This window comes from Channa argus, chromosome 14, assembly GCF_033026475.1.
Source record: "Channa argus isolate prfri chromosome 14, Channa argus male v1.0, whole genome shotgun sequence".
Taxonomy (NCBI): Eukaryota; Metazoa; Chordata; class Actinopteri; order Anabantiformes; family Channidae; genus Channa; species Channa argus.
In genome coordinates, this window is record NC_090210.1 from 17,224,774 (window position 1) to 17,251,649 (window position 26,876).

Consider the following 26,876-nt stretch of genomic DNA (forward strand, 5'->3'; position numbering starts at 1 on the left):
CAAGCAGCCTCTACACAAAAGACTAACCCAGCACAAGAGAAGCAACCCCTTCGTACCAGAACCAGCATTGTGCCTACAACTGAAGCACAAAGGAAACTCAAGGAAAATAATGTTCACATTTTGGACAGAGAAGACAGATGGTATGAGAGAAGTATGTGAAGACATTTATGTTCACATGGAGAACCCTTCTCTCAACAGAGGAGGCGGCCTCAGGCCCAACCTCCCATTTTCCATGCTTCCCCCTCATCCATCCCCAGAAAGATTAAGACCACTTCACAAATCCACAAAGAGAGCCACACCTAATGAGGTGTGCATTTTTGCTGTTTACCTAAAGACTGTTATGACCAAAGGCAGAAAGGCTGCTTTTCTTTCTTGAGTTGTACAGTTGTGTCTGTACTAAAAACAAACCACTGTGCTCTCTATTGGCATCTTTAAAGCTTTCTAAATACACATTAATGAATACAGTAACCCTATAAATATGACTTCTATGATTTCATTGTTCCATCACTACATGAAAGAGCACACCCCAAACACCTTCCCAGTGTTGTTTTATTTTAAAGGGCTGGATTAAAAGCATAAAAACAAAGTTCATCTGAACAGATCCTAATGCTGGCAGTTATGAAGCACTAGTTATTACTATTTATTGATTCATTTATATTACTAAACTTCATGACAACAGGGCCTGGGGAATCAGTGGTAGACCATTGGGGTTGGGATGTAGAAGGCAGCGGGGTTTAAATCCCAGCCCACCAAATATGGCCCTGTCCGATCAACAAGGGCTAACTTGGTGCCGGTCCTGAGAAGAGGCAAAAACCACTGATCTCTGATCTACTAAACTTTATGACTATTTCAAAGACCAAAATAATGATAAATAAATAAACTTAAATAATTAAATACTTTAAATATTTAAATAATCTTTTTATATTTTTAGTTTATTTTATGCTTGATCCTATATTTCATAATAACAGCTTTTTAAAATGTTCAAAATTTTCTAATGCTTATTTTTATTATGCCATCTGGAAAGTCAATCCTACATAACAAGCTGACCCATTCAAATTCTTAATGTTTCATGAAAATGACCAAAATTTACTTTTGCTTGACATCTTATGACCTTCATCTGTAGTAAAGTTTGTCAATTCCACATGACCACATTAGGTTGTTTTTATGGGAAGTGAGAGTGGTACGGTTGTACAGTCCATCCTTTCTCAGTTCAAACGGGTTTTCTGCCTTTAGATGTGAATGGCCTCCAGACACGATTCCAGTTCATGAATGACCATCAGTATTATCTGACCATCTCTACATTAATTTTATTCGCAAAATGTAGGCACATTTACCTTAAATCCAAAACCAGTTATTTAGGCCACGTGGATTTCCAGCTATACTACATAATTATTTAACTTCCTGGAGGATAAAAAGGAATAAGGAAAAGTATAATACTCATTATGGCAAAAATCATTGGTAAAAAAAAAATCAAATAAAAATCATTTATCAAAATCTATTTATATAGCACTATTTATACTGATTAATGTATAGTTTAATTTATACTCAGTTTTTTACAGATGATTGAAAAGTTGATAAGGCAAAACAAGGACGATAAAAAAACTGTGCTAATATTGCACACATCAAAAACGCAAAATTAAAGGAAGATTTGATAATGACCAAATGAGGCCAATAAGTCAAAATAAAGAGACTATAAAATAATGAGACTGCACAGAAATAAGACTAAAAATAAAGATTTTAATAAATTTTTAATAGAATAATAACACCAGTTAACAAATAAACACAAAAACATTGACACCTATAGCAGAAAAATAACAAGTGGAAAAAAGAGTTCAGTAGTATATATATATATATATATACACACAGTTTATAAAAGCAAATAAATGAATAGATCACAAGCCAGAGGGTTGGGTTTTAAATTGCCATTAAAAATCATCCTCCCATTTTTTTTTTTTTTACTCAAAGCTGACTCACCAAAACGTTTGTCCTCAAATTGGGAATAACTAAAATACTCATCTCCCAAGGGTTTTGGGAGCTTGTACTTGTTCATTCATGAAGTGCTTTAAAAATAGGTAAAACAAAATGTGTCATGTATTCTCTCCTTCAGATTAAGTCTTTCTTTTTAAAATTATTTTTTGCATATTGTGTTTAGGTCACTTTCAAGTCAGGTCCAAACTTTTGGATTCAAAGAACTCTACAATATTACACGTCATATAGTTATAAGCTCAGGGTTCTCTTCTTCCGCATTTGCTACCAGTGTGCTGGTGTCATTTACATCACACTGCGACTGTCCATTGCTGAAGAAGAGTGGGTTGGCAAAGTTGGTCAACTTGTCAGGTATGGGTAAGCGGGTACCTGACTTTTTGAAGTGGAAGAAGGCAATGACTGACCCCATGGCAATCCCAATGATGCCAAACACAACTCCCACAACTATGTGGTCACGGGAAGTAACTACTTTCACACCTGCTGCACAAAGGTAGAATAAAAAAAAGTAAAAATTAAAATATGGTCAGCAATGGTCATTATGAGTGAAATAATTAAGATCAAAAGGTGTCACTTACGCTGTGTTGGGGATGGTGTTATTTGTAATACTGTGGAGAAAGAAAAGAAACATGTGAGCAGGCTTTCCTCTGAATACTCTGGTTTTCTCTCACAGTCAAAAGACTTAATGAACTTCAAATAATTTAGATGATAAGAATGAAACCTTGGTGGAGAAACCGGTTAAAAACAACAGTGATATCTGTGCTAAAGATTGTCTATATGCGTCCACTCCAGAGATCGTTGTAGGAACATTTATTGAAATCCACGTTTCTCAACTTGGCTGATAACTAAACTAATTCTACAATACACGTTTAATAGTAATTTCACAAACACATTCACAAATCAATGCCATTAAACAAGTTTCTCAAAAGCGGGTCCTAAATCCACAGAACAGGGTAAAAAACTGTGTGCCTCCACAGCTACACACTGAACCTTTGCACTTCTACCTTGTTGCGATCCACACTTGTAGTCAGTTCCTTTTTCTCTAGTTACTGTCGCTCTTTTCCACGTCTGTTCCTTCCAAAAGCTAAGCTGATGGTCTCTTTCACCTGACAACTGCTTAAACAAACTTAAAAGATAAACCACAAAGGCAAACTAAAAAGGCAAAGATCAAAGCCATATGATGTCATTAATGACATCATCAGTATGCTTATAAGTATACTTCTTAATCTAATTAATCTTGATACCAAAAACATACAAAAAAACAGATGAAACCCTGGTAGGCTCATACAGTATCACCCTAACAAATTTGAACAATCAGAGTGGACCAAGGGTCTCTGTGGTCCCCAAAACTCTCACAGTGGAGTTTAAAACTCTTGCAAAATCATCAGCTGATCAATGCAGCAGTTTCAGAATATCCCAGGTTAAACGTTAACATAGTGTCAATAAATCATTAAATCAAGACAATAGTTATGAGTTAAGACCTTTAGTAGTCTGTTTCAAGCAAGTAGCTGGAAACAATGCTCCAAAGTCACTAGGCTGTTAATATGTAAATGCAAATAAATCATATAGAATCAATATTTGCAAAAGCACTGAGCTTTGCTGACACCAACACTTCAGACAACCTGACTAAGAAAGTTCACTGTATTACCACAGTTACCTAATTTGACCTAATGAACACTAGTTTCATGTTTAAGCAAAGGACTAGTTGTCTTTCTGTTCATTGTGGATATTTGTCTTTCGGACTGGTTCTCTGCTCTGTTTTGTTATGTTTGTTGATCATACACATAGTTCTAATTATTTTTAATAGATAGGAAGCTACCTTGTAAAAATATTAGATAGTCTGATCATAGCGCAGGAAGGTAGAGCGGTTGTCCACCAATCTCACAGTTGTTGGTTCAATCCCCGGCTCCTCGGGTCACATGTCGAAGTGTCCTTGAGCAAAACACTGAACCCCAACTTAGTTGCTCCCGGTGAGTGTTGGCCAGCTGCATAGCAGCTCCCCCATCGGTGTATGTGTGTGTGATTGTGAGTGTGAATGGGTAAATAAGAAGCAGTGTAAAGTGCTTTGAGTGCCAATAGGTAGAAAAGTGCTATATAAGTGTAGTGTAGACCATTAAATATGTAATAATTTTACCTTTGGGTGTTTTGCAGATGTATGGTTTTCTATAAGACTCTGTGCTTGTCTTCCATGTCCCATCTGCAGTGACAACTGACCCAAAGCCGCGATCATCAGGTTGGCCTTCGCCCCAGTTAATATAGTCCATGATGGTTTTATCCAACCACATCCACTCCCCTGGAAACAAAGAGGTATTTTTCGTCCTTATTTAATGCTCTTTTTTTTTTACTTTATATCTTTGACGAAAAAAGCTTATTGCACCATAGCACTTGTTCCAAAAATAAACCTGAGTTCACATATCTCTCTATTCCAAGTTTAGGTTTTCTTTTTGTATAGTCATTTCCCTTCATTTAGCTAAAAATGTCTTTTTATGAGAGAGCAGAGAATGTTAAATTATACCTTTGTGAGTTTTAAGCAAGCCAATCCAGAAAGAGGTGTGGCTGTCTTCAAATGTTTTCACATTGCTTTGAATAAATTCTTGCTCCGAGGGGTCTTCAATGCTCGCTAGTGAGCCACCTTGGTGAAACAAAATAGTAGACCTTAGTGTAAGCTACAAGTATTTTACAAAACAACCTAAAAATACAGAACACACTTACCATGCGTATTACAGCTAACAGCTGCATCTGCCCAGCTTTTTACTTCTGTGAAAAGCATGTAACAGTAACCTTTAAATGGTTGCCAATACAGCCACTCTGCATTGAATCCATCCGTTTTTTCAGGGCAAACTCCTGGAAAAACATTTGACTCTGTTGGTGGCAAATCTGTGAAAGACAGATTGATGAAGGAGAGTGTGATTATACTTTAAATTAACTTTTTGCAAACATTAAGGAATGTAAAGTTTTTATATACGCATGACAATAGACCAATATTTATGTACCTGCAGACTTTAAACAAACACTGTTAATGGTCTGATTGCAGCTGGTGGTCTTCCATTTTCCATTAACATCCACATAGACACAAGGTTGGCCTGTTTTTGGCTCATTGTCACCCCATTGAGTAAATCCCATGTGCCAGCCATCAACATATTTGAAATAACCCCCGGTCTGAAAGGAGAAATTGATCCACATTCAGTAGGGGCGTTAAGATTAACCGATAAGGACGTCAGAGACTTTTCCACGGTGTCTAATGTGCTACCTAATGTTAGCTAACATACTCTGGAGGTGAAAATTTTTTGACAAAACACTGGTGTGAAAAAGGAGGACAGGAATCATTTTTCTGAGAGTTATAAACGTTGCTACTTTTGTAAAAAGGTGATGGAGGAAAAAAAAACTAAGACTGTCACAGGGCAGCAAGTCAGCTTGAGGAAAGTAACATCAACTGTGTTTACAGTGCTAGTGTTGGTAACAGATAATTCAACCTGTAACTGAAATCATAAGCTATCATTATATCATACACAGAGACGTGGGTCTGTTTAGTGTTTAAAATGTGTGTCATCAATGAAATAAACACTAAAATATGATGTACTGTATATTGTTAGATATATGAAATTAGCTGTACCTGCATAACTTTTGATCATATTGCACACCCTAGCGTTGCCCAATTTAACAAACCTTTTGGGTATTGATTTATTACAGTAGTCAGGAGTTACACACAGGCATCCAATATGCAACATCCTTCAGAGAATTTTCACACTACCTGATTTTTGTTTAGCCCAATCCACAGAGGAGCTTTGAGATTCTTGGCCATCAACTCAACGTAAGCCTGTATCCACTCATTTCGCAGGCTAGCCAGGTTGGCACCATCATCTTTACAGTATTTGTTGGCTGTATCCCAGTTCAGTTGTTGAGTAACAACCTTAATAGAGTCATTAAGTATTTTGACATAGTTGGCAGAAATTGTTGTTTCAGGGGAATCTGGGAGAGATGGGACTGTTTAGGGAGAGAATTGAAAAAAATGGGGTTTTTAGGTCAAGAGCATAGATTCCTTTTCCCTAAGATCAATTTAACTGAAGACTCACCTAATTGTACTTTGTATAAACTGTTGTGTTTGACTATTTGTATGTTTATTTTAAATGTTCATTTTTGTAATGTTGACCAAATTGCAGTGAAATCATTGGGAAATCTTAACTACGCTATTAGTCTCAGAGCAATGCCAACCGTGGCATTAAAGGTAGAATCACATTAAATTAAAAATTATGAATGAAATTACAAAATAGAACTAAGTTGTTATGCTGTATATTTCATAAACTTCAGCCGACTTATCACTTTCTTTGCCAGTAGAGTGTGATTTGGAAATTACTAGGTGTCATGCAGTTATATGCATGGTTAGTACTGTGGAAAAAAAACGATAAGGGATTATAAACTCATTTAGGATATTTAAAACCTTTGATAGTCCTCACCAGCATTTTGAAGACAGATAAATCCGTTAGTATCATTGCAGGGCTTGGGCATCCATTTACCAATACCAAGGAGAGGATTAGTATTGATCAGAGCACATTTATTCTGGGAAGGCACAGAAAAGACAGTCATGATCCAGTCTAATTACAAAGGTACTGTAATACATTTTCAGTTTATACTTCTCATAGCAATATAATGACATATTAAGATAACTGTAATAACTATTTTAAATCCTATTATCTTATAAAATTGTATAGTCCACTGTCAGTCTGGGATTAAACATTACATTAGTTTGTAAATGTACCCAAATCTATCATGAAATAAACTATTTTAAAATTAAGAAAAGCAATGTGTCCTCTCTTTGAGAGGAGAATACAATAGGAGTGTTAAAAATGAATAATCACACATATGTCACAACAAATTTTAACTCTCTGGAATCTAGGATATATCTGGTCATTTTTGAATACTTTTGATTTTACCTTTATAACCTACTTAAAACCGTTATCATACCAATAGTTAGTGTAATTGTTTTCAGAAAAACCTCTCCTGTGTGACAGTTATTTTTTTATTTTGACATACTGTAATAACCCATTGGATCTAAAACCACACAAAAAATGTCATCCTGCTGAGTTTGACGTCAGCAGATTGGCCACACTCATTTGCGCAATTGAAGACATGTGAACCATTTGTCCAAACTCTAGTTTTACTTGGGTGACACCATTCAAAAACTGCAGATGTCAAACTGACTTTAACATCAGCGAGAATAAATGACAAACAAGCTGCATTGATTTTGACAGTGAGGCTTTAACGTGGTTATGTTGAATTGTAGATGTTACAATGGAGATTACAATTAGGAAGTTTTTAAAGAACTTACTTGTAGTCTTTGATAATGACTTGTGTAAACCTGCATTGTAAACCCATACAAAAAAAAGGTCATAAACAATGCAAGTGTATTTGACTTTTTACAATAGTAATTATTCTACGAATAGAATATTTGCTGCAAAATCTATGTACGTAGTATATAATTAATTAATTAGTAATTTAAATGTTACCATCCATCTGTATCGATGTAGACGATATGTTGCATAACGGGGGCTCTGAAACAATGCAGAAACATACTGTCACCTTAAAGTGTGTGTGTGTGTGTGTGTGTGTGTGTGTGTGTGTGTGTGTGTGTGTGTGTGTGTGTGTGTGTGTGTGTGTGCGTGTGTGCGTGGGAGCGCGAATTGGAATGGAAGAAAAAAACAAACCAAATCAATATTTGGTGTTAAATATATAATATAATTAAAATATATAATATCAATAAAATGTGTTTGCATGCGCGCAAACAAACAGTAAAGATTACACATCTTGTGCTACATTGAAAAAACAGAATATCACGAGCGTACAATTGAAAAAGAAAGGTGAATATCATATTTGTCATGTAAAGAACAGTATATACATATAAATGCAAAACACGTGTTTTGTGTAAAACACAATATTGATTGTATCCACTTACATTAAAATTGGTGTATGATCTCGGTTGCCCATCAGTCCACCAAAATTCACCACCATATAAACTATGCATACCAATCCACAGGTTTGTAGGAGCCGTCTCAGCCATTTGACTCATTAAAAACACTGGAAATTTGAACAGATTTAAGCTTTCACAACTTGGCTCAGAGGAAGGACAAATTGTGGAACACACAACATTTAAATATTTCTTTCACTAAACGCAAATAAAATAAGAAAACAAGGAAAAAGTGTCATCAGTGGAACAACATCAGTGGAGTGGCCATTGTATGAATCTGTGTATTAATTAAGTGAAATAAAGAACAAAACAAGCAACTTGGGATAAACTAAAGCGGCAAAGTTAACCCTGTGTGTAAATTATTGGTTGTGAAGCTAAATGGAGGGCAGAGTGGAAAATAAAGAATCTTCCACATGCACACAGGCGCGCACACACACACACACACATACACCGTCCTACTACTGAGACTAGATAACTGTACATTCTCTTACAACATTTGATGACTTTTATATCTGAATTGTTTCTAGTAATTTTCAAATAAACCGCATTGAGCAAATTAATTAAGAACTTGATTACAATACATTTATATTTTAAAAATATCATAAGTAAGTAAATAAGTAGTCTAAAGGAGTGAGGGGAAGTAGTCCTCCAATTAACATTTTGGGGACAATAAAGAAAATTATGTTAGGGTGTACGCAATTTGTTGTAGAGTAGAGCTAACACAAAAGTATTTGTGTTCTGACTTTACTGGATTTAAAAGCTTTCGTATGAAAACTGGTGATATAGTTTAAGGTTTTTTTATTCATACAAGAACTGGGGTCAACTAGCATGGTGAGTAACTTTTCAATATGTCAATATGAGCTACTGAAAGAAGATATTAGATCATTTGTAATGTAAAGTAAAAATATAAAGGTACTTAATTTGGGACAATGATTGATGGTCTGGTGCTGGGAAAAGTAGGATTTGGGACAGTTGTAGGACACTGACAAAAAAAGTCATTTTGAGCCCTTTTCCAACAACTATGAGCAGAAAATAAAGCTATAACATTATGCTTTTAAATATACTTGACTGGAGTCATACCGTAGCAGTCCTGAGTGCACCATAATCTGCCGAGCTGCTTGTGCTAGATGCACACTCTTAAGCAGTGAGATGTTTTAAACTTTGTCAATTCATCAACAGCCTGTGCTGCTCCCTCTATTTATGATAAAAATGTTTCCTTCTAGTCTTACGTAAATATACATGACATACATTTAACTGTGCCGTTTCAGTGACTCTCTTATGCACTTGTGGAGATGCACTGTTTGCACTTGGTTGCACTCGATGCACTTTACTATAGCTTGTGTTGTTTGTAGCACCTTGGTTCTTGGAGGAACGTTATCTCGTTTCTACTGTGTATAGTAGAAATGACAATAAAAGCCACTTGACTTGACTTGACTTGACTTGACTGTACATCTGTGTCTAATTTATGGGTCTATTATAAACCAGACAGCGGAAACACAGAATGCTGACATGCACAGAATTTGTTAGTCACTCAGCTGTCTCATACAAGTTAGTATAGCGTGATAATGTTTACTAAACAGCTGTTTTTGAATGGAGTTGGTTTAATGGAGGTGTGGCTACTAACATTATTAGTGATCTGCCATAAATGTACCTGACAACGCAGTCCCAAACAAAAAAATTACTTCAAAATATCCCAATATCTTATGGGTAAATAATCATGTGAAATGGTGAAACAAACCTTGCACATGTTTTGAGGAAATACTGGCGAGGTTTCCACCCATTGATTGGCATTGTTTTCTTGCTTGATCCCATGTCAATTTCTGGTTCTTAATGATGCTGTAACACTAGGGGTGATAATTTATATTTACCAATAGGCCAAACACAGCTATTTGTCCTAACAGGTACAATACATTTTTCCCTGTTTCACATTTAAAAAAAGGCTTAACACTGTATGACTAGAGTTTCAATCTTACAATATAAAAACAAAAAAATTATTGTTTTCAAATTAAACATGCATGTCATTACTTTACTCATAGTATAATTCAGTCATTTAGGTTTATTCCTGTACTTTCGAATTTAAAGATGACCACTGACCTTGAAATTAAATTTTTTCCATTCAGGTGGGCAGCCACCTTTTGGGGGCACTGTGGGCGCCACAGTTGTGTTGGCAGGTGTTGACCCTTTACGTTTACAAATGGATCTGCGCTCGTATCCACAATTATAATCGTGCCAGAACCCTGTGAACCAACCTCATATGTTAGAATCAACTTATATTATAATCAACACTCGTTTCATTTTACATTTTAATTATATTTATCATCAACTTTTTTTGTATGTAATAGCAATTCAGTGGTCTGCTATATTGTTTGTTGTTAGTGGTGGAGTCCACTATTCCTAGACCCATCGGTTTGATGATGATATATGCATTAAATGTTCAACCGCCAAAAAATTAGGTGACTTTTTGTGAAGCAGCCCTAGGAATTCCTGCATTTTTATTTTATTAATTACTTTACTTTTTTACTAATTTACTAATTGTTATTTTAAATCCCGCTTGATCAAATGTAAAGGATTGCAACCACATTTGTGAAGGCTAGTCATATTCTGGTTTACTTACCATTAGAATATGTCATGACAACACAGTTCTCATCGTAATTCTTGAAATCAGGCTGATTTTCTTCCCACCTTTGAAAGATCACCGGAGAACCATCCATCCACCTTTATGCAACACAATTTATTAACTGAAATTGTGTAACATCATTTATAGAAGTATAACTCACATGGAAGACATACAGATTTAGGTCTAAATACCCGTTGGCCGACCTTGCAACACTAACTACAGTTAGGTGTAAAACATTGCCATTTAAATATAAGGAGATGACTTTTCAATCAACCTTCTTGAAATTTAAAAATACTACTAAATGAGAGATACATTATATTTGTGCAGTGAAAGTTGTATACAGATTTGACACATTTCTTTAACTTTTGAATTGTATATCTTCCATACTCACTCAAATGATCCATCGAGATCTACAGTCAGGCCTATCCAGAAAGAGGAATAGTCTTCAGATAACTACGGACAGAGTATGGTAACATGAGACATTCTGTCATTTCACTTTTTTCTTGAGAAAAAGGTGACAACATCTATAAAGCAATAGAGGTTTTCGACTTGTCATCAGGTGACATGAGACCCAGATGTCTGCCATATTGAATGTGAATGCATTTGTCCCACCCATAAACATACTCTTTTTAACGTACTACAACTACTACTATACGAGTACTAGTATAAGTACTGTCAAGAAAAAAAGTATTTATTGTTAGACACAGCCCATCACATCAGTGTTGTGCTACCATAGATCTTTTAAACTGCTTCTCTGTTGACCAATACAGATGTGTATGAAAATAGGCTGAACACAACCTATTGATATTATACTCAGTAGTCACAAAAAAAAAAAGTCACAATCCTGTGTGGCTCTTAATAAACATTCCAGAAAGGAAATGTTATGGGTCATCTGAGCAATCTCAGTGGACCGGTTCAACAAGTCCCGCCTGTTCACTGTGGTAAACTTTCTGCATGACCTCCACCTGCAGAAAAATGGCCACGACCAATACACACAGTCTACTAATTTACAGTTCTAATCCTAGGGCACAATATAGACAGTTAAAAATTTGACCCACAGACCAAACAACTCAGCAGATACTCACCTGTGCACTGCAGTTCATTCAGCAACATGGCCAAAACAAAGTGTCATGTGACTGGATGACTTGTGGAAAAACCTTATAATACAGTAATATACTGTAAATATGTAAAAAACACTGCTCACCTGTTTCCATAAAAAGATACTTTCAGCTTCACTGTTGATTGTTACCAAATCACCATGTCTCTGTTGACAGAAGGCACGAGCTTCTTCCATGGCCATCTTCTGTCTATTAAAATAATACTGAGTCCCATTCCATTCCAGCCACCCATCAGAGGTCTTGTTGTAGTCTAAAAATATTTACCGGTAATACAGATTTACATTTAGTCATCTGCCAGATGCTTTTAGCTACACTCACTGGCCACTTTTTTTGGAACATCTGTTCAACTGCTCTTTAATGGAAATATCTAACCAGTCAGTCACATGGCAGCAACTCTGTGCATTGCATGTTGGACTTCACAATATTGGGGCAAATAAGATAAGGATTAAACCACTAACCCCTTAGTTGGTGAACAACAAGCCACTAATGTTGCAATGGGACACAATTGGTGGGTTATGGATGGGATTAGATCGTGGTTTTTGGGTCACAGATCAGATAATTTTTTAAGCCAGAAAAACGTGGTGAGGGGCCAAATGTAACTTTCTCTCAATTTATGAGTAATGTATACTTTAAGAATCATGGAACACTTGCCCATACTCTTAAATGAATACAGCATTCTGCATATGTAATATTTAAGTCTTAAATAATCACATGTTCATTTGGTAAATTTAAGAACATTATGTTTGATAGTGATATTTTTGTCCTTTGAACAATTGAATCAAAAAGTAAAAGGTTTTCATATAATTCTTGGTTTGGTGTTTGGTGTTGGGCAACTAAAGCAGCAGGCTAAAAGTTAAAGTCTACAGCAGACTTGCCTGTAGTCCTAAATCTAAGTCCACATAAATAGTGCTATAGGAATAAAGATTAGACTGAAGAAGCTGCTTGGATAAATAGCTTCTAACTATGTGTTTCTAACCACGTAGGAAGAAGTCCAGTTGACATGATTCTACCTCTGGACAACCAAACCTAGATGACTGAGAATCTTCACCAACAGCTCAAAAAAGCATGAGCGGGCTTTTTCCCCTCATAAATGTTCAGATCTTATCTATATGGTGTACTATAGCAGCAGAATGTATGTACCTAAACCTTAGTTGCATTTCAACGTTCAAGTGAAAATACTAAACCGCTTGTTCATGGTGACCCACTTACCAGGAGTGACGGGGTCTGGAGGTGGCTTTGGAGTCACACCTATCATGACAAAAGACGGAGGGTAATTAAATAGAGAACTGAACACACATGAAGAAGACTGCTAAACAAAACTAATTTTAGTAGCTCAGTTCACTTGTTATGTTTTCCAAATGATTGCTCTTTACCTGCACGGATCTGACAAATCCATCCATTTTTCTTCTCACAGTGCACATCGTTCCATGATCCACTATAATGCCAACTATATGGTAAGAATTCAGCACAAGATTCTGCATCATTTTTATTGTTTGGTTCTCCATCCTCCCAGTGTTGGAAGTTTACCTGTAAACAAAATCAAACAAGCATATCAGTGAATTTATTTTCATGTAAAAAGCTTCCATGAACTTAAACCGGTGCACTTGACCACTGTAAACAGTGAAAGCTGTAAACTCACTGGGGATGTATCGCTCCATACATAGCCTGTGCTTCGATCAGGAGCATAAAGTCCAATCCAGACACGCGTGTATCTGTAATGCAACATTTATGGTAATGTTTTAAATACGTGACATGTGTAACATAATTTCAAAACAAGCTTAATTTAAGATTTTGACAAGGAGGAAGATTTTGGAGCAAATAATAATGAGATTTCTCTAAAAAAAAGTTAAATTTTAGACATGAGTTTGAACTTTTTTATATATTGTTTTGCTCAACCCTAAATGTATGAGATTTACTGTATATCATATGTACCTTGATGTAAGCCCAGGTAGATCAGCATGACTGTGTAAACTGAGTAGATCTCCTCCAATGGTCTTGCAGTAATCTCTGGCCTCATACCAGGTTCTCTCTCTCTCTGTAAAGGTCTTAAATACAAGACAAGGTAAATTGTGATTGTGTCTCTTCATCCTGAGGTTCCTGCATCATTATATGAAATATTAAAGCCTCTAATTCACAATAACTACACACAAGAATTAAAGTTTTTTTTAAAGATTTTACTTAGTTTTAGCGTTACAGTTGTGTTAACCTTTGCTAGCCCCTAATCAGAGAGAACATGTTTTATAGTTACAAAACGTAAGAAGCACCACACTTCAATTTTCTGATCTCCTGTGTTCTGGATAATGGTTGGTGCACCACCACAATCTCTTTTGTAATAATCAATAGTATCTATCAACTTACTATCTATCAGCCTACTCATCCGTCTGTATAAATCTAGAAGTAATGGGACACACCATGGAGAGTACCATCAGCTTTGCCTGAATGATGGTTGCTTCATGGCTTATTTTAGAATGAGTTGATACAGTCCTGCAGCCTACCCTCAATCCTTGGTCCTCTCAATTAATCTGATTTGAGAATGGAAAGAAATGCTAAGTCTTTGGGTACGTTTCTGCTCTGAGTCAATTTCTTTTTTCAATTGGAAGCTTCCTGAAAACCTGCAAGTTCATACAGTGGAGAAAAGTGAGGCACTTTGCAATGAAAAACCAGTCCACTAAGTTTTTAACTCTAACTGAAAACAATTACAAAATTCTGTCTGATAATGCCCTTAAGGTGGATTTTACCTTATAGCATTGATTTCGTGTCCCCATTTTATTCCAGCCATCTGCACACGTGCGAGGAGGAGGAGGTGGGCTAGGGGTTGGAATTTCCCCCTCTGCCAAGTGTTTGCATATGTATTTCTCCTTATTGGTACAGTTTAAGACATCCCAGAGACCAGCAAAAATCCCAGTCTTCATGGCCACACATCCCTGATGGTGACCTTATGTTTGTGAAGAAGAAATTGTAATGAGAAACTTTAAACTGTAGGGCCACTGTAGGCCATATCTTAAAGAGAGAAGTTCAGATTTCTCTGTACCTGGCATTTCAGTATTCCAGTGAGTAAACCTGACTGTGTCTGTGTTAGTCCACACAAACTCAATGGTTTTCTGGTTTGAGAGCCCAAGCCAAAAGTATTTCTCTGGTCTTAAGCCCACCAAACTGACAAGGAATGCATTATCCACCCTGGAAATATTTATAGAGGTAGATGAGAGAATTTCTCCTGTCACTAACATGCACACATTTATTTCCTTTCCTAAGTTTTATCTGAACTTCTGAAATCTGTCACGCTGATATAGTATGCAAACATTTTGTGCACAAAAGTGAAATGTTTTTACCCAGTTGAAACATCAGCCAAGTAGGAATCTGAGCTTTTGCAGTCCTCTGTTGCTTCATCAAATGTCTTTGTCGCTGTCCCCAAAAAATAGCAGTAGGATCCATGTCTTTTCCAACCCTGGATCATTAAACAACAAGTTGGAAAACATAGCTTGTCAGATTTTACAATGGTTGATCTTGAATAAACTGCTGTTATACATAATGTACTAATACGCTAAGATCTGGCTTCCACATTGTCATTATTTTGACAATAGATATGTACAGAGGTTTGTTTCTCGTTTCCACTTACTTGCCCTTTGGGGAAAAATTAAGTTGTGTTGATTTGAATCTTTACCATTCCTTTATTGACAGACTTCACTATAAATGCTCAAATATCCAAATAGCACTTAAATATACTTTGTGTATATATACACTTCACATTTGCACCCTACCTATGAAAATATGAAGTGCTAAATTGTCTCCCTGTTAAACTGCATGCAAAGAAGGAGTATGAAGTTTTGGGGTATTAATTCAAGCTTTTTTTGGTCATGTTGAGGATAATTGTTTGCTTCACGAGGCCAATGTATTGTGTAAAGTTAATGTATGTTGATAGACAAAACATTTGTCAAAAATGCAGCATAAAAGAAACAAGCATTAGAATTGAATCAATCATTTGGAGGCGACTCTCATTACTTGTTTGTTGTCATTACTCTGTTTTATGGATCCTGAATGGCTGTCAGAAAGAGTTTAGGGACAATACTATAAATCAGAAAGTAGGAAAATAGTTTACACACCGTTTTGCAGCCTATGTTCTGGTCCACTTCATCTCCAGTGGGTTCAGAGGCACTTCTCTTCATACAGATGAAGCCGTGTTTCTCGTCGCACACACGGTCAGCCCAATTCCCTTTCTACAAAAAACAGCATTGTGTAAAATATTTACAGTACCTGCATGTATGGACATGTATATAAAACTACAATTTGTCAAACAAAATGACCAAGGCCTTAAATATTTACATTTTGTTTATCACAGACATACACATAGAGTAGATAATATGGCCAGAAATATGTAGACAACCATACATTATACCCATTAACTGTGGCTGGGCATCTTGTTCCATCTTGTGAGTAATAGATATGCTGATGTAACAGTTTCTTATTCATCTGTGCAGGCTTTGTTTGTTTGTTCTCATTTAAACAGAAACTGAATATGAACTGGGGGCGGCAGTGGCTCGGTTGGTAGAGTGGCCGCCTACTGACCATAGCTTTCTGAGGTTTGCACGCCACTCTTCCCAACCACATGTCCAAGTGTCTTTGGGCAAGACACTGAACCCCCAACCGCACATCCCCATCACCAGCTGTCCAGTTCCGGTCCCAGGCCCAGTAGACTTTGGGAAGGGTTGCGTCAGGAAGGGCATCCGGCGTAAAGAAAAACGGTGCCAAATCAGCATGCCCTGCCCTAAACTCACAGGATAAGCCAAAAGGTCGACCACTGATATTTAGCAACTCTGCAGATCATGCACTTTTGACTTTGCTTTGTACATAGGGCCGTTATCATGTTGAAACAGGAAAGGGCTTACACCCATCTGTTGCTACATATGCTATGTATGTACAGTAAAGTATGATTCATAGCTGCAGGGTTATCCATTTTGCTGGCTGGAGCTTTCATTACAAACAAATCTGTTTATTTTTCATAAGAAGCTATTATATGCACACTCCTTACGTCTCCCATCATGAGAACACAGTCTTGTTTGTCATCGAGGTGAGTTGGTTTCCCCAGCTCCCAGCTAGTGAAGGTGACAGTAGACTGGTCGCTCCAGTCAAACAGCCTTTCTGTCTTCTTATCATTCAGTCCAATCCAAAGCTCATCAGAAGAGTCTGTAGACATGGACAAGGAATTTTGTCAGGTTAGTTCTTATTAAAATTGATGAGGGCTCCATTTTTTATGTAAAGGCTTCTTTCTTTTTTTTGTTTATTGTTTTTCAAGCTGCAGTTGTCTTTCCATACCATATCCAAGCTGAGAGATGACAAAACTTTGGTCCTCCACATTGCGAATGCTAACGAGGTCCCCTCCGTCCTTACGGCATGCTTGTTGAGCATCAGACCACGTTTTTTTATTTCGGACAAGATGGAAGCAGTGGCCATTGTAGGGAATCCAAGGACTTGAACAAAATCCTGTCTCAGCAGCTAATCATGAGAAGAACAAAGAATCAAATTCCTAATGTGTACACATTTAACCAAACTGGCGAAAGGGTGGCTTTTACGATACCTTCAGTAGGAGCAGCCACAGATTCTTTACTGACGCAGATGTAGCCCAGTTTTTTGTTGCATTGTGAACTTTGCCAGGAGTACTGAACAGCACCATTAACCATTGCACAGCTGTATCCTGGATTAGCGAGCGGGTGTCCTAAAACAAGACTATGGTTAAATTAGTAGCTTGTGTACTTGATGTGTATTGACTACAATTATATAAATTGTATGAACTGGTAACATTGTGTGTATCAGGTAGAAAAGTTAGTGTGAGAGATCCGAGTTGGTGCTGGGACAAAATTTACCTGAGTCCCAGTTCAAATAACGGTAAGGCCTCCCATTAGACCACTCCCAGCCATGCTCAAAATTCAGATTGAGTCCAATCCAAAGCTTGTCTCCTTGTCCCCTGCCAGCTGTTTCTAGTAATGCTGTGGGTGTATGCGTATAAAGACATAATAGTAGAAACAGTAATGAGTAAAGCATAAACTCTAATAACCAGCCTGATTACATTTGTACCAGAAAAGTATCCATGATTCAGTTTAAATGTACCAATATTAGCGGTGGATTAAACATTGTCCCACAAGCATATTTTTAACAAAGCGTTAAATTAACTAAAAAACATGTTACTGATTATATATTTATTGATTAAAACAGATTTTGTAATTCACAATATGGATTGCTTATATGTGTAAAGCCGGAATAATCTAAAAAAAAAAACAAAAAAACGCTACAGTGGCTATGATCCAAACATTAAACATGTTCCCAACTGCAGTTGTGTAATTGGTCAGATTTAAAACTAGTGATCACCAAGAAGCTGTTATTGCATCCACAGACTGTAAGAACAGTTAAAGACCTTTCTGTTCAGAAAAGCATTTTAATGTGAGCGTTACCTTTTTATATTTTATGTTTTAAGTGTTTCCAAGCGTTACATGTTTTTATTCTTACATTTAACCTGCTAGTGTAGCACTTTAAGATTTTGCCCACAAATGTAAAGTGCTCTATAAATAAAATAAATTAGTATTATTATAAGATTCAGTACTGTGGACTAGGGATGAAGAAATTACTTTGCGACACCTGATGGCTGAAAGGTGAACTGCAGGTTGGATTTTAAAGTAAAAATTTGTGCATTCCTAACGGAATGCCACCAGTAATAGTAGCATAATTTTGCCTTTAGAAATGATAATATCTGTTTTCAAACATTGCTTAGCCCAAATGCATGGTACTTTTATCAGGGGATTAAATGTAGGATCGGCTTCACCTTACCTGTAATATAAGCTTGCTGGTGAGGATCAGTGATGCTAAGCAGAGAGGCACTCTGCTGTTTGCAGCTGGTTTCAGCCTGGAACCATGTCAGAGCTGACTGTGTGTTGAGTTGGTAAGATGCTCCTGTTGCTGTGTTTTTAGTCCAGGTTTCTTTGGCTGAGAAATATACAGGCAAAACCATGTAAATGTATCTAGAGAAGTCAATAGAACATATGGGTTCTTATTTAAATTCAGTGTTAGAGGTGTTGTTATGTGCAGTAAAATTGAGGGTGGGGGTCGTAAATCAAATGATACTTTACATGAATGTAAATCATTGTGCATTAAATCCCCTTTCTTGCTGGAGCACATTGAAAGTTTGGGTCTCAAAGGTTGTACTCACAGTTAGTTGGGCAGAAACCCCAAAGTTCATGGTCATATTTTGTTTCAACTGCACACCAGAGACGTTTTTCTGCTGAGTCAGTTGTAGTGCACTGTCTGTACCAATGATCTTTATAATAGAAGGGAAACATGCAGGGCCTACCGAACGCATTTCCTCCAATAGTGTAATATTCTAAATATTAAAAGACAAGAAAAAAGCAAATAATAGCTTGATTAGTTTTGAAAACAGCAATGCCTGTAGTAATTAACATGTTTAAGAATACTTGAGTGTATAGTGTTAAAATGCTGGTTTGATTAGTCCGTTTTTTGTTTTTTTTTTCACACCACTGGTTTCTGGAGTTACATAACAAACTCAAACTTCAGATTTGGAAGTATGTAATTTATATAATTATAATTCAATAATTTACCTTAAAATGTATATTATAAACATATAGTGCATGACTACGAGTTTGCTCTCCTAAGGTTACAGCTAGCTATCTCCTTAAAAAATATTATATAACCCAAACTTTTGAAATGTTATCTCTAAACCCATCTTAATCACTTCAGCAATTTTTCTAAAAACCCTATAAAGAATTAGATTATTGTAATCAGACAGCACAGTGTTGTACCTCTGTACGTTCTTGTGCAAGCACCACTGGATGTCCCTGAAATTGTGAGGTGGTTGTTGGGTCCTATTGTTTTGGAAAGAATTGCAGTGTTATCTGCAGTGAGCTGAATGTAAAGCTCTTGGCCTTTGAGAGCAAGCAAGGTTTCGTTCCTGCATTCCCACTTTTGGAGGTCACTGTTTTCATCACAATCATGGAGGCTTATTTCACTCCCCACAGTTTTTCCTTGGGATCCCAGGCACTTTGCCTTCCAGGTAACCATGAGACGGTCACCAGTCGTCCACTGTGTGTCAAAGCAAAAATCATGTTGTTTAACCAGGCAAAACCTGGTAGCCTTGTTCATTAGTTGAAAGGGTGAATCTGCAGAAAAACATTGAATGCAGAAATTATGTAGAACATTGTATGAACAGCTGCATATTATCTGAGTTGTTATTGATTTTATATTATACTGTACTGTATGAACATTGGTGCTGACAATTATTCACAGCAAAAACAGAGCATTTAGAAGCAACAGCTTTTAGAAATAAAATTAAAATCAGCTTAATATTTAAATGTAACAAATCTCCAAAAAAGGTAACAGGCAAAACACTGACATACATAACAGACACAACTGTGCCATATAAAGATAAGTATGGCCTGTGAGATGCGTGACACACGTATTAGTACAAATCGTACGCAGCTTAATATCAAACGTTGAAATACTGTACCATTAGAACCCAAACAGTGTAAGGCCTGGATAAGGAACACAACAGCTGCAAATGTTATCGCCATTTAATTCTTCTGAATGGTCCTTAATCCAAATGCTTTATGGATGCATTGTTTGCAGAGGGTATAAGAACTGTGGGAATAAATGTAGAAAAACGCTGTTTAAATACCCTACACACATTTTGACACATCATGCTGTCACAACATTTCTCTTAATTTTAATGAATCAGCGTACTGAATCATGCCATACATGTCAACACTTGGCATCAGATGAATAAGGCAGAAAAAGATAAATGTCACATATTATGCTAAATCCAGCCCAGAACAGTCAAGTGAAAAACCTCTAATTATAAAAGTAATTTACATAGTCTGCATTCAACATGACACTATGTTTGAAATTGTTGGCTGTTAGAACAAACACTGAAGGTCTCTTTTTACTCTCCAGGTCTTAGCATGTGGATGACACACTAAGAGTCTTGATGTCCCACAGTGATGGAAAATGTCCCAACACTGTGTGTACAGCTGTCTGTGCTACAACTATTTCCTGTCTGATGTTAGCTTCTATTTTTCTCCCAAGCACTATTGATACAGTAGAACACTTAGAGTAGAGTAGTACAGTAGAACAATATTTACAACCAGTTTGTTAAGAGCAGTAGTTTTGATTCCGGTAAAGTAGTATATTTCTGTAACCTCATTATAATTTAGCAACACAAACACCTGGAGTGTGTTTCACCCTAACATACTTTTTCTTTACTTTACTTGACAGACATGTTCTGATGCTTCATGTGAAAAAGAAACTTTAGTAAACAGTCAATCATCTGCTTGATAATCTCCAAAAAGCTCTGTCAAGCCCAAAATTTAAAAAGATACAGCTGTTATGTACGGTAGGGGCGGCTGTAGCTCAGTTGGTCGTCCACGGACCACAGGGTGAGTCGTTCGATCCCCTGAACTCATGGGATAAGTCGAAAGGACGAGAAAAAAAAAAAAAAAGCTGTTATGTACGGTGGCCCTGAAAGCTCAAAGCACTGTAATTTAAGAAAACACAAGCAAAAACAATGTCACCAATTAGACAACAGAGACGCAGCATTAACACAGACACAACACAACACAACCGAATTGAGAAAACCGCTGCAAAAAGAGAAAAACACCGAAAAATACTCCAGGACCTACTAAAAAGACTTTTTAGTGTCCCCTGAATCTGGTGTAGATAACTGTCGTAGCAATGTTTCCAGCATGAGTTACTGTACATAATTAATTTAGAAGTATTTGTAACTCTGACTACACATGTTCGAGTAATTATTACCTATTCCCTGTATATAGGACAGCACATCACCTCACCTACTCAGAGGGACCCCCACTGCTACATATCATGGGCACATGGCTATGTCTGGACTCACATCAGTACAGGTTTGAGTGTAGTAAAAAGTGCTTTTAAAAATGTTTTAATATTTGTTTAACACTTTTAACAACCTTCGTTAGTTAACTATCAGCTGTGCAGACAGTAGCAGAGTTTAGCGGAGCAGGCAGAGATGGGCTGGTCGAAACCGAGTGGATTAATTTCAAATCACCTTCTACCCCGAGTATTGGCTATTGGATATTAGTTGGATATTGTAGCTTTATGTGAGTTGTATCAGTAAAAGTGGTTACCTTAATGAAATAGAAGTGTATAAATATTTTTATAAATATCTTAACAAGTGCACAAGCGGAGAACACCGGCTAAGGCTTTTCTCGTGGTTTTCAAATCGTTTAGTTGCTGTCTGTGCTCGTGGGGGGAGCAGAGTACTGGATACAATATACACTGTGCACTGTCACTGAGCACTTCACATGCATCCATTTTCCAACAAATCAAGGATCCTCTACACTGTCTCTTAACGCATCTTGCCTAAAGGATGCAGACCTGCAACTTTTGACAGGCGCTATGCACTATGTTACTTTAATTTAAAACCCTTACCACAACCGCAAATTATGTGTCCTCCTATGATGTGAAGAGAGGAAATATCAATCCTAACTGCCATTTTAAGTTGATGGTCCTCTGGCATTTTGGAGAACAGAACATTAAGGCCATTCAAAATTGTGCTTGCCTGTGCATAGTGTTGTGCAACATTCACTAAAAAAAAAGTAATTTTGATGCTTATGCTCTATCATTTATTTTGTGTCTGTAAGTAAATGTGAGGTTTAGAGTTATGATATTAATTGGACATTAACTACCATTTGGTTATGCTTTAGTAAATGTTTGGCTTCATAATTTATTGGTCAGACACATCAGCAAACATAAACCAGTACAGTCGTGGTTAAAACAACTGGGGTCAAGGGTGCAATCGCAGTCAATAACAAGAAGGCACTCGGTTTTGGCAAACAAAATTATAAGATTAAAGGTCCTGATGAAAGCAACAGTTCCAGGAGCAAGAGGGGTTTCAGAAGGGTCAATTGACAGACAATCAAGTGACTGGTTGAGATGAAACTATACTTCTGTTTAATTGAACATTGATGGAAGGAGACAAGGAGACAGGAGACAGAATGGTTGTTAGTCACATTCAGCTAAATGAGATCCTGGTTATTGCATGGTTTTATGTAGATACACAATATTATCGTGACCATAAGTATTCATCAATAGTTGTACTCACAACTATTGATGAGTTTTACTCACTTCCTGTATGCCATTTACTGTAAAGTAAAGTTTGTGTGTTTCATCAGTTAACAGCAAATCATATCATTATCCTTGGAAGAATAGTGTAGAGTTTGCATTAAAGAAAGAGGAAGTGGTCTCTGTGAACATGGGAAACAAACTGTGAGCACACTGCTACTGCGTAAATGGTGTAACGGTTAGCAGATGAGTTGGCAGGACAAATAGGTTTATACAAAAAAAAAACTTGAGCAACAGGAATGTTAGTGTCTGGTAGTTCATGGAAGGGATTTAGCAGTTAAATATTTTGCTTCTGCCCGTGTCAGCACAATTTGTCTCAAAAATGAGCGTGCTTCTCTTAAATTGCTAATTAAAGTAGTATCGAAAGTAGCAAGAGGGCTAAGAGTACATTTAGAGGCAAGTCTCCATCTAAGTTGCTACTAGACACTGTCAAAGTTTATATTTTAATGGTCCAAAAAGTTTGCAAGAAATATATAAGTATTTCCCATGAGCCCAATGTTATGGGCTCATAATATTTATTGTTAGGTTAGGTTTCATCATTAACTGGCCAGCTGTTTTTTTGTCACTGTTTTTTTTTTTTTTTTTTTTTCATTTCAGTGCAAAACAATGTCTAAACAAACACTGTTTATGCTGTAGTGTTAAACGGTTAACTAGTACGCCACCATTGTTTTGTGGCTTATATTATCTATCACAAGGATTTTGACCAGTACTAAGTAATGTGCAGTGTAAGCGTTTTTACCCTTACACCTTACTTAAACAATGTTTCATTCTACATGAAATAAAAAACTATTTTGTCATGTGCCTCACTGTGCATGCTGTCCATTTGCAACTTTTGTAAGACAGTTTTTCTTTTTTGTAAAGTCTTTCAAACAGAATAACTTGTACCCCTTGGAAGTACAAGTTGAATTCAATTCAACTTTATTTATATAGCGCCAATTCACAACAAAGTCATCTCAAGGCACTTTAAAGAATAAAGTCAAAACTATAAAGATGTTTAGAGAGAACCCAACAATTTCCCCTTGAGCAAACCGTAGGCAACAGTGGAGAGGAAAAACTCCCTTTAACGGAAGAAACCTCCAGCAGAACCAGGCTCAGGGTGGGCGGCCATCTGCCTTCAGCGGTTGGGGTGGGTGGAAAGTGAAGAGAGAAAAGAAAAAGAGCAACAAAAGCAACAACAAAACATCAGGCAGGTTGGTAGGACCAGTAGCTGCAACCTGGAAAACACACAGCTTCAAAGCCCGGGGACACCTGCAGAAAGGGATAGAGACAGGGAGAAGGACAACTATGTTCGAGACACAAAGTTAATGTCATGCAGTGGTGACAAATGTGGGGTGAAATTAGAGGAGAGAGGGACAAGAGGAGTCTAAGACTATAGAAGCATGACTATCACTAACTATAAGCTTTATCAAAGAGGAAGGTTTTAAGCCTAGACTTAAAAGTAGCGAGGGTGTCTGCTTCCTGAATCTGAACTGGGAGCTGGTTCCACAGGAGAGGAACTTGATAGCTAAAGGCTCTGCCTCCCATATTACCTTTGGAAATTCTGGGAACCACAAGTAGGCCTGCATTCTGAGATCGAATTGGTCTACTCGGATGAGATGGTGCTATGAGGTCTTGTATATATGATGGAGCCTGACCAGTCAGAGCTTTATATGTTAGAAGCAGGGTATTAAATTCTATTCTAAATTTAATGGGAAGCCACTGGAGAGAAGCTAGTGAAGGTGAAATATGACCTATCTTGCTAATTCCAGTCAGCACTCTTGCTGCAGCATTTTGGATCAATTGCAGGCTTTTTAGTGAGTTACTGGTGCCTGAAAGTAGGGAATTACAGTAGTCCAACCTAGAAGTAACAAATGCATGGACCAACTTTTCGGCATCACTTTGAGACAGGATACTCGTAATTTTGCAAATGTTCCGTAGGTGGAATAAGGCTGTTCTAGACATTTGTTTTATATGTGAGGTAAAGGACAAATCCTGGTCAAAAATAACTCCAAGTTTGCTTGCAGTAGTACTGGAGGCCAGACTTATGCCTTCTAGAGTAACGATATGGTTGGACGTTTTGGGCCCAAATACTATGACTTCAGTGTTGTCTAAGAAAATGGTGGGACGTCCAGGCCTTTATGTCTTGTAGGCATGAATGAAGCTTGATTAACTGATTATTTTCATCTGGTTTCATAGATAGATATAGCTGGGTATCATCAGCATAGCAATGAAAATTTATGTAGTGTTTTCTAATAATATTGCCTAAAAGAGACATAAAGTAAAAAGTATTGGTCCTAACACAGAGCATGGTGGAACTCCATAGCTAACCTTTGTGTGCATGGAGGATTCATCATTAACATGAACAAATTGAAATCTATCAGATGGATAAGATTTAAACCAACCTAGTGCAGTTCCTTTAATCCCAATTTCATGTTCTAGTCTCTGTAATAAAATGTTATGATCAATGTTATCGAATGCAGCACTAAGATCTAACAGATCAAGTATAGTAAATAGTAAATGGTCACTTATATAGCGCTTTTATCCAAAGCGCTTTACAATGCTGATTCCCATTCACCCATTCACACACACACTCACACACCGATGGCGGTGGCTGTGGCTGCCATGCAAGGTGCTCACCTGACCCACTGAGAGCAACTTGGAGTTCAGTTTCTTTACCAAGGACACGTCAACATGTAGCCGGAAGCAGGGATCGAACCACTGACCCTGTGGTCCATGGACGACTGCCTTACCAACTGAGCTATGGCCACCCCAAAAATTATAGAGAGTCCATTATCTGATGCCGTGAGAAGATCGTTGGTGACTTTTACCAGTGCTGTTTCTGTACTATGATGAACTCTGAAAGTCTTCATACAAATTATTCCTGTGCAGGTGGACACATAACTGTTTTGTGACTACTTTTTCAAGGATTTTAGAAATAAAGGGGAGATTGGATATTGGTCTGTATTTGGCGAAAACACCTGGGTCAAGACAACGTTTTCTAGGTAGCGGCTTAATTACAGCTACCTTATAGGTCTGTGGTACATAGCCTGTTTCTAAAGATAGATTGACGATATCTAATACGAACACATCTATTAAGGGTAAAGCTTCCTTGAGCAGTTTAGTTGGAATAGATTCTAGCAGACAGGTTGTTGGTTTAGATGAGGTAATAATTGAAGTTAGCTCAGCCCTATTGATGATTCTAGCACTGTTGTACATGAAGATCTATCTGTAATATTTGGGGGGATTATCTGGTAAATTCTTTCTCTAGAGACACAATTTTATTCTTAAAGAAAGTCATGACGTCATTGCTGCTTAGAGTTAAGGGAATACTAGGCTCAATACAAGGTTGTTCTTGTTTTCTTCTATTAATCATGAATAATATGTTGTTCTGGCATCACGGAGAGCTTTTTTTGTCCTTGTACACTTGAGTCATTGAGACTGACATATTCTTCCTGCTGCAACCAAGTTTCAATAGGAGAAAATAAATCGAATTGATGATCGCTTTTTAAGTCATTTACTAACAGAGATTTAGAAGAGAGAGATCTGATATTTAATAATCCACATTTGAAAGTTTGGGGGTTTTGTTCTGTAAGAGGAGTAGTCTTAACTTCGTCTGCTGGACACCACCTACACAGCCAGCGGTTGAATGACGACATGCGGCTGTACATGTTGTCACTGGTCAGATTTGGCAGGGGTCCAGAGAAAACTACAGAGTCCGACATTGTTTTGGCAAAGTTACAAACCGATTCAACATTCATTTTAGTGACGTCATTAACTCCCGTGTGAATAATAATCTTTCTGTATTTACGTTTATCTTTAGCCAGGAGTTTTAAATATTATTCATCGTCGCCCGGTCTGGCCGCAGGAAGACATTTGACTATGGACACTAGAGTCTCTAACTTCACGTTTCTGACTATAGAGGTGCCAATTACCAGAGTTGGTTTCTCCGCAGGTGTGTCGCGGGAAAGGGGAAAATCAATTTGAAACATGAACCAGCCGGTGGTGAACCTTGGGCGTCTGTTTAGCATTAGATCTCTTACAAACCATCACCCAGCCAGACTGGCTTCCC

At 37.2% G+C, this 26,876-nt stretch overlaps 1 protein-coding gene across 1 annotated transcript; it reads right to left on the minus strand.

The window, feature by feature from the left end:
* Nucleotides 1–1,731: 1,731 nt before the first annotated feature.
* Nucleotides 1,732–26,529, minus strand: LOC137098450 (macrophage mannose receptor 1-like). Its single transcript, XM_067474685.1, has 32 exons — nucleotides 26,439–26,529; nucleotides 19,483–19,839; nucleotides 18,876–19,046; nucleotides 18,497–18,652; nucleotides 17,539–17,661; nucleotides 17,253–17,390; nucleotides 16,991–17,170; nucleotides 16,707–16,861; nucleotides 15,781–15,894; nucleotides 15,010–15,125; nucleotides 14,712–14,857; nucleotides 14,419–14,615; nucleotides 13,613–13,725; nucleotides 13,320–13,392; nucleotides 13,054–13,207; nucleotides 12,890–12,928; nucleotides 11,767–11,930; nucleotides 10,954–11,015; nucleotides 10,560–10,660; nucleotides 10,040–10,182; nucleotides 9,684–9,789; nucleotides 7,934–8,055; nucleotides 7,488–7,532; nucleotides 7,310–7,339; nucleotides 6,438–6,540; nucleotides 5,735–5,967; nucleotides 4,977–5,142; nucleotides 4,696–4,860; nucleotides 4,499–4,615; nucleotides 4,118–4,276; nucleotides 2,562–2,591; nucleotides 1,732–2,466 (listed from the first exon to the last, which is right to left on the minus strand). The coding sequence occupies exons 1-32, from the start codon at nucleotides 26,527–26,529 to the stop codon at nucleotides 2,210–2,212; spliced, it is 4,326 nt and encodes a 1,441-aa protein (XP_067330786.1). The 3' UTR covers nucleotides 1,732–2,209.
* Between the last annotated feature and the right edge of the window lie 347 nt (nucleotides 26,530–26,876).

Coding starts and splice junctions, on each gene's coding strand:
- LOC137098450 (XM_067474685.1), bottom strand. CDS start 26,529: ATGTCGGACTCTGTAGTTTTCTCTGGACCCCTGCCAAATCTGACCAGT. Junction 18,653..18,875: donor GGGTTTCTGCCCAACTAACT/GTGAGTACAACC, acceptor TATATTTCTCAG/CCAAAGAAACCTGGACTAAA. Junction 13,393..13,612: donor CTACCTGGGCTTACATCAAG/GTACATATGATA, acceptor GTTGCATTACAG/ATACACGCGTGTCTGGATTG.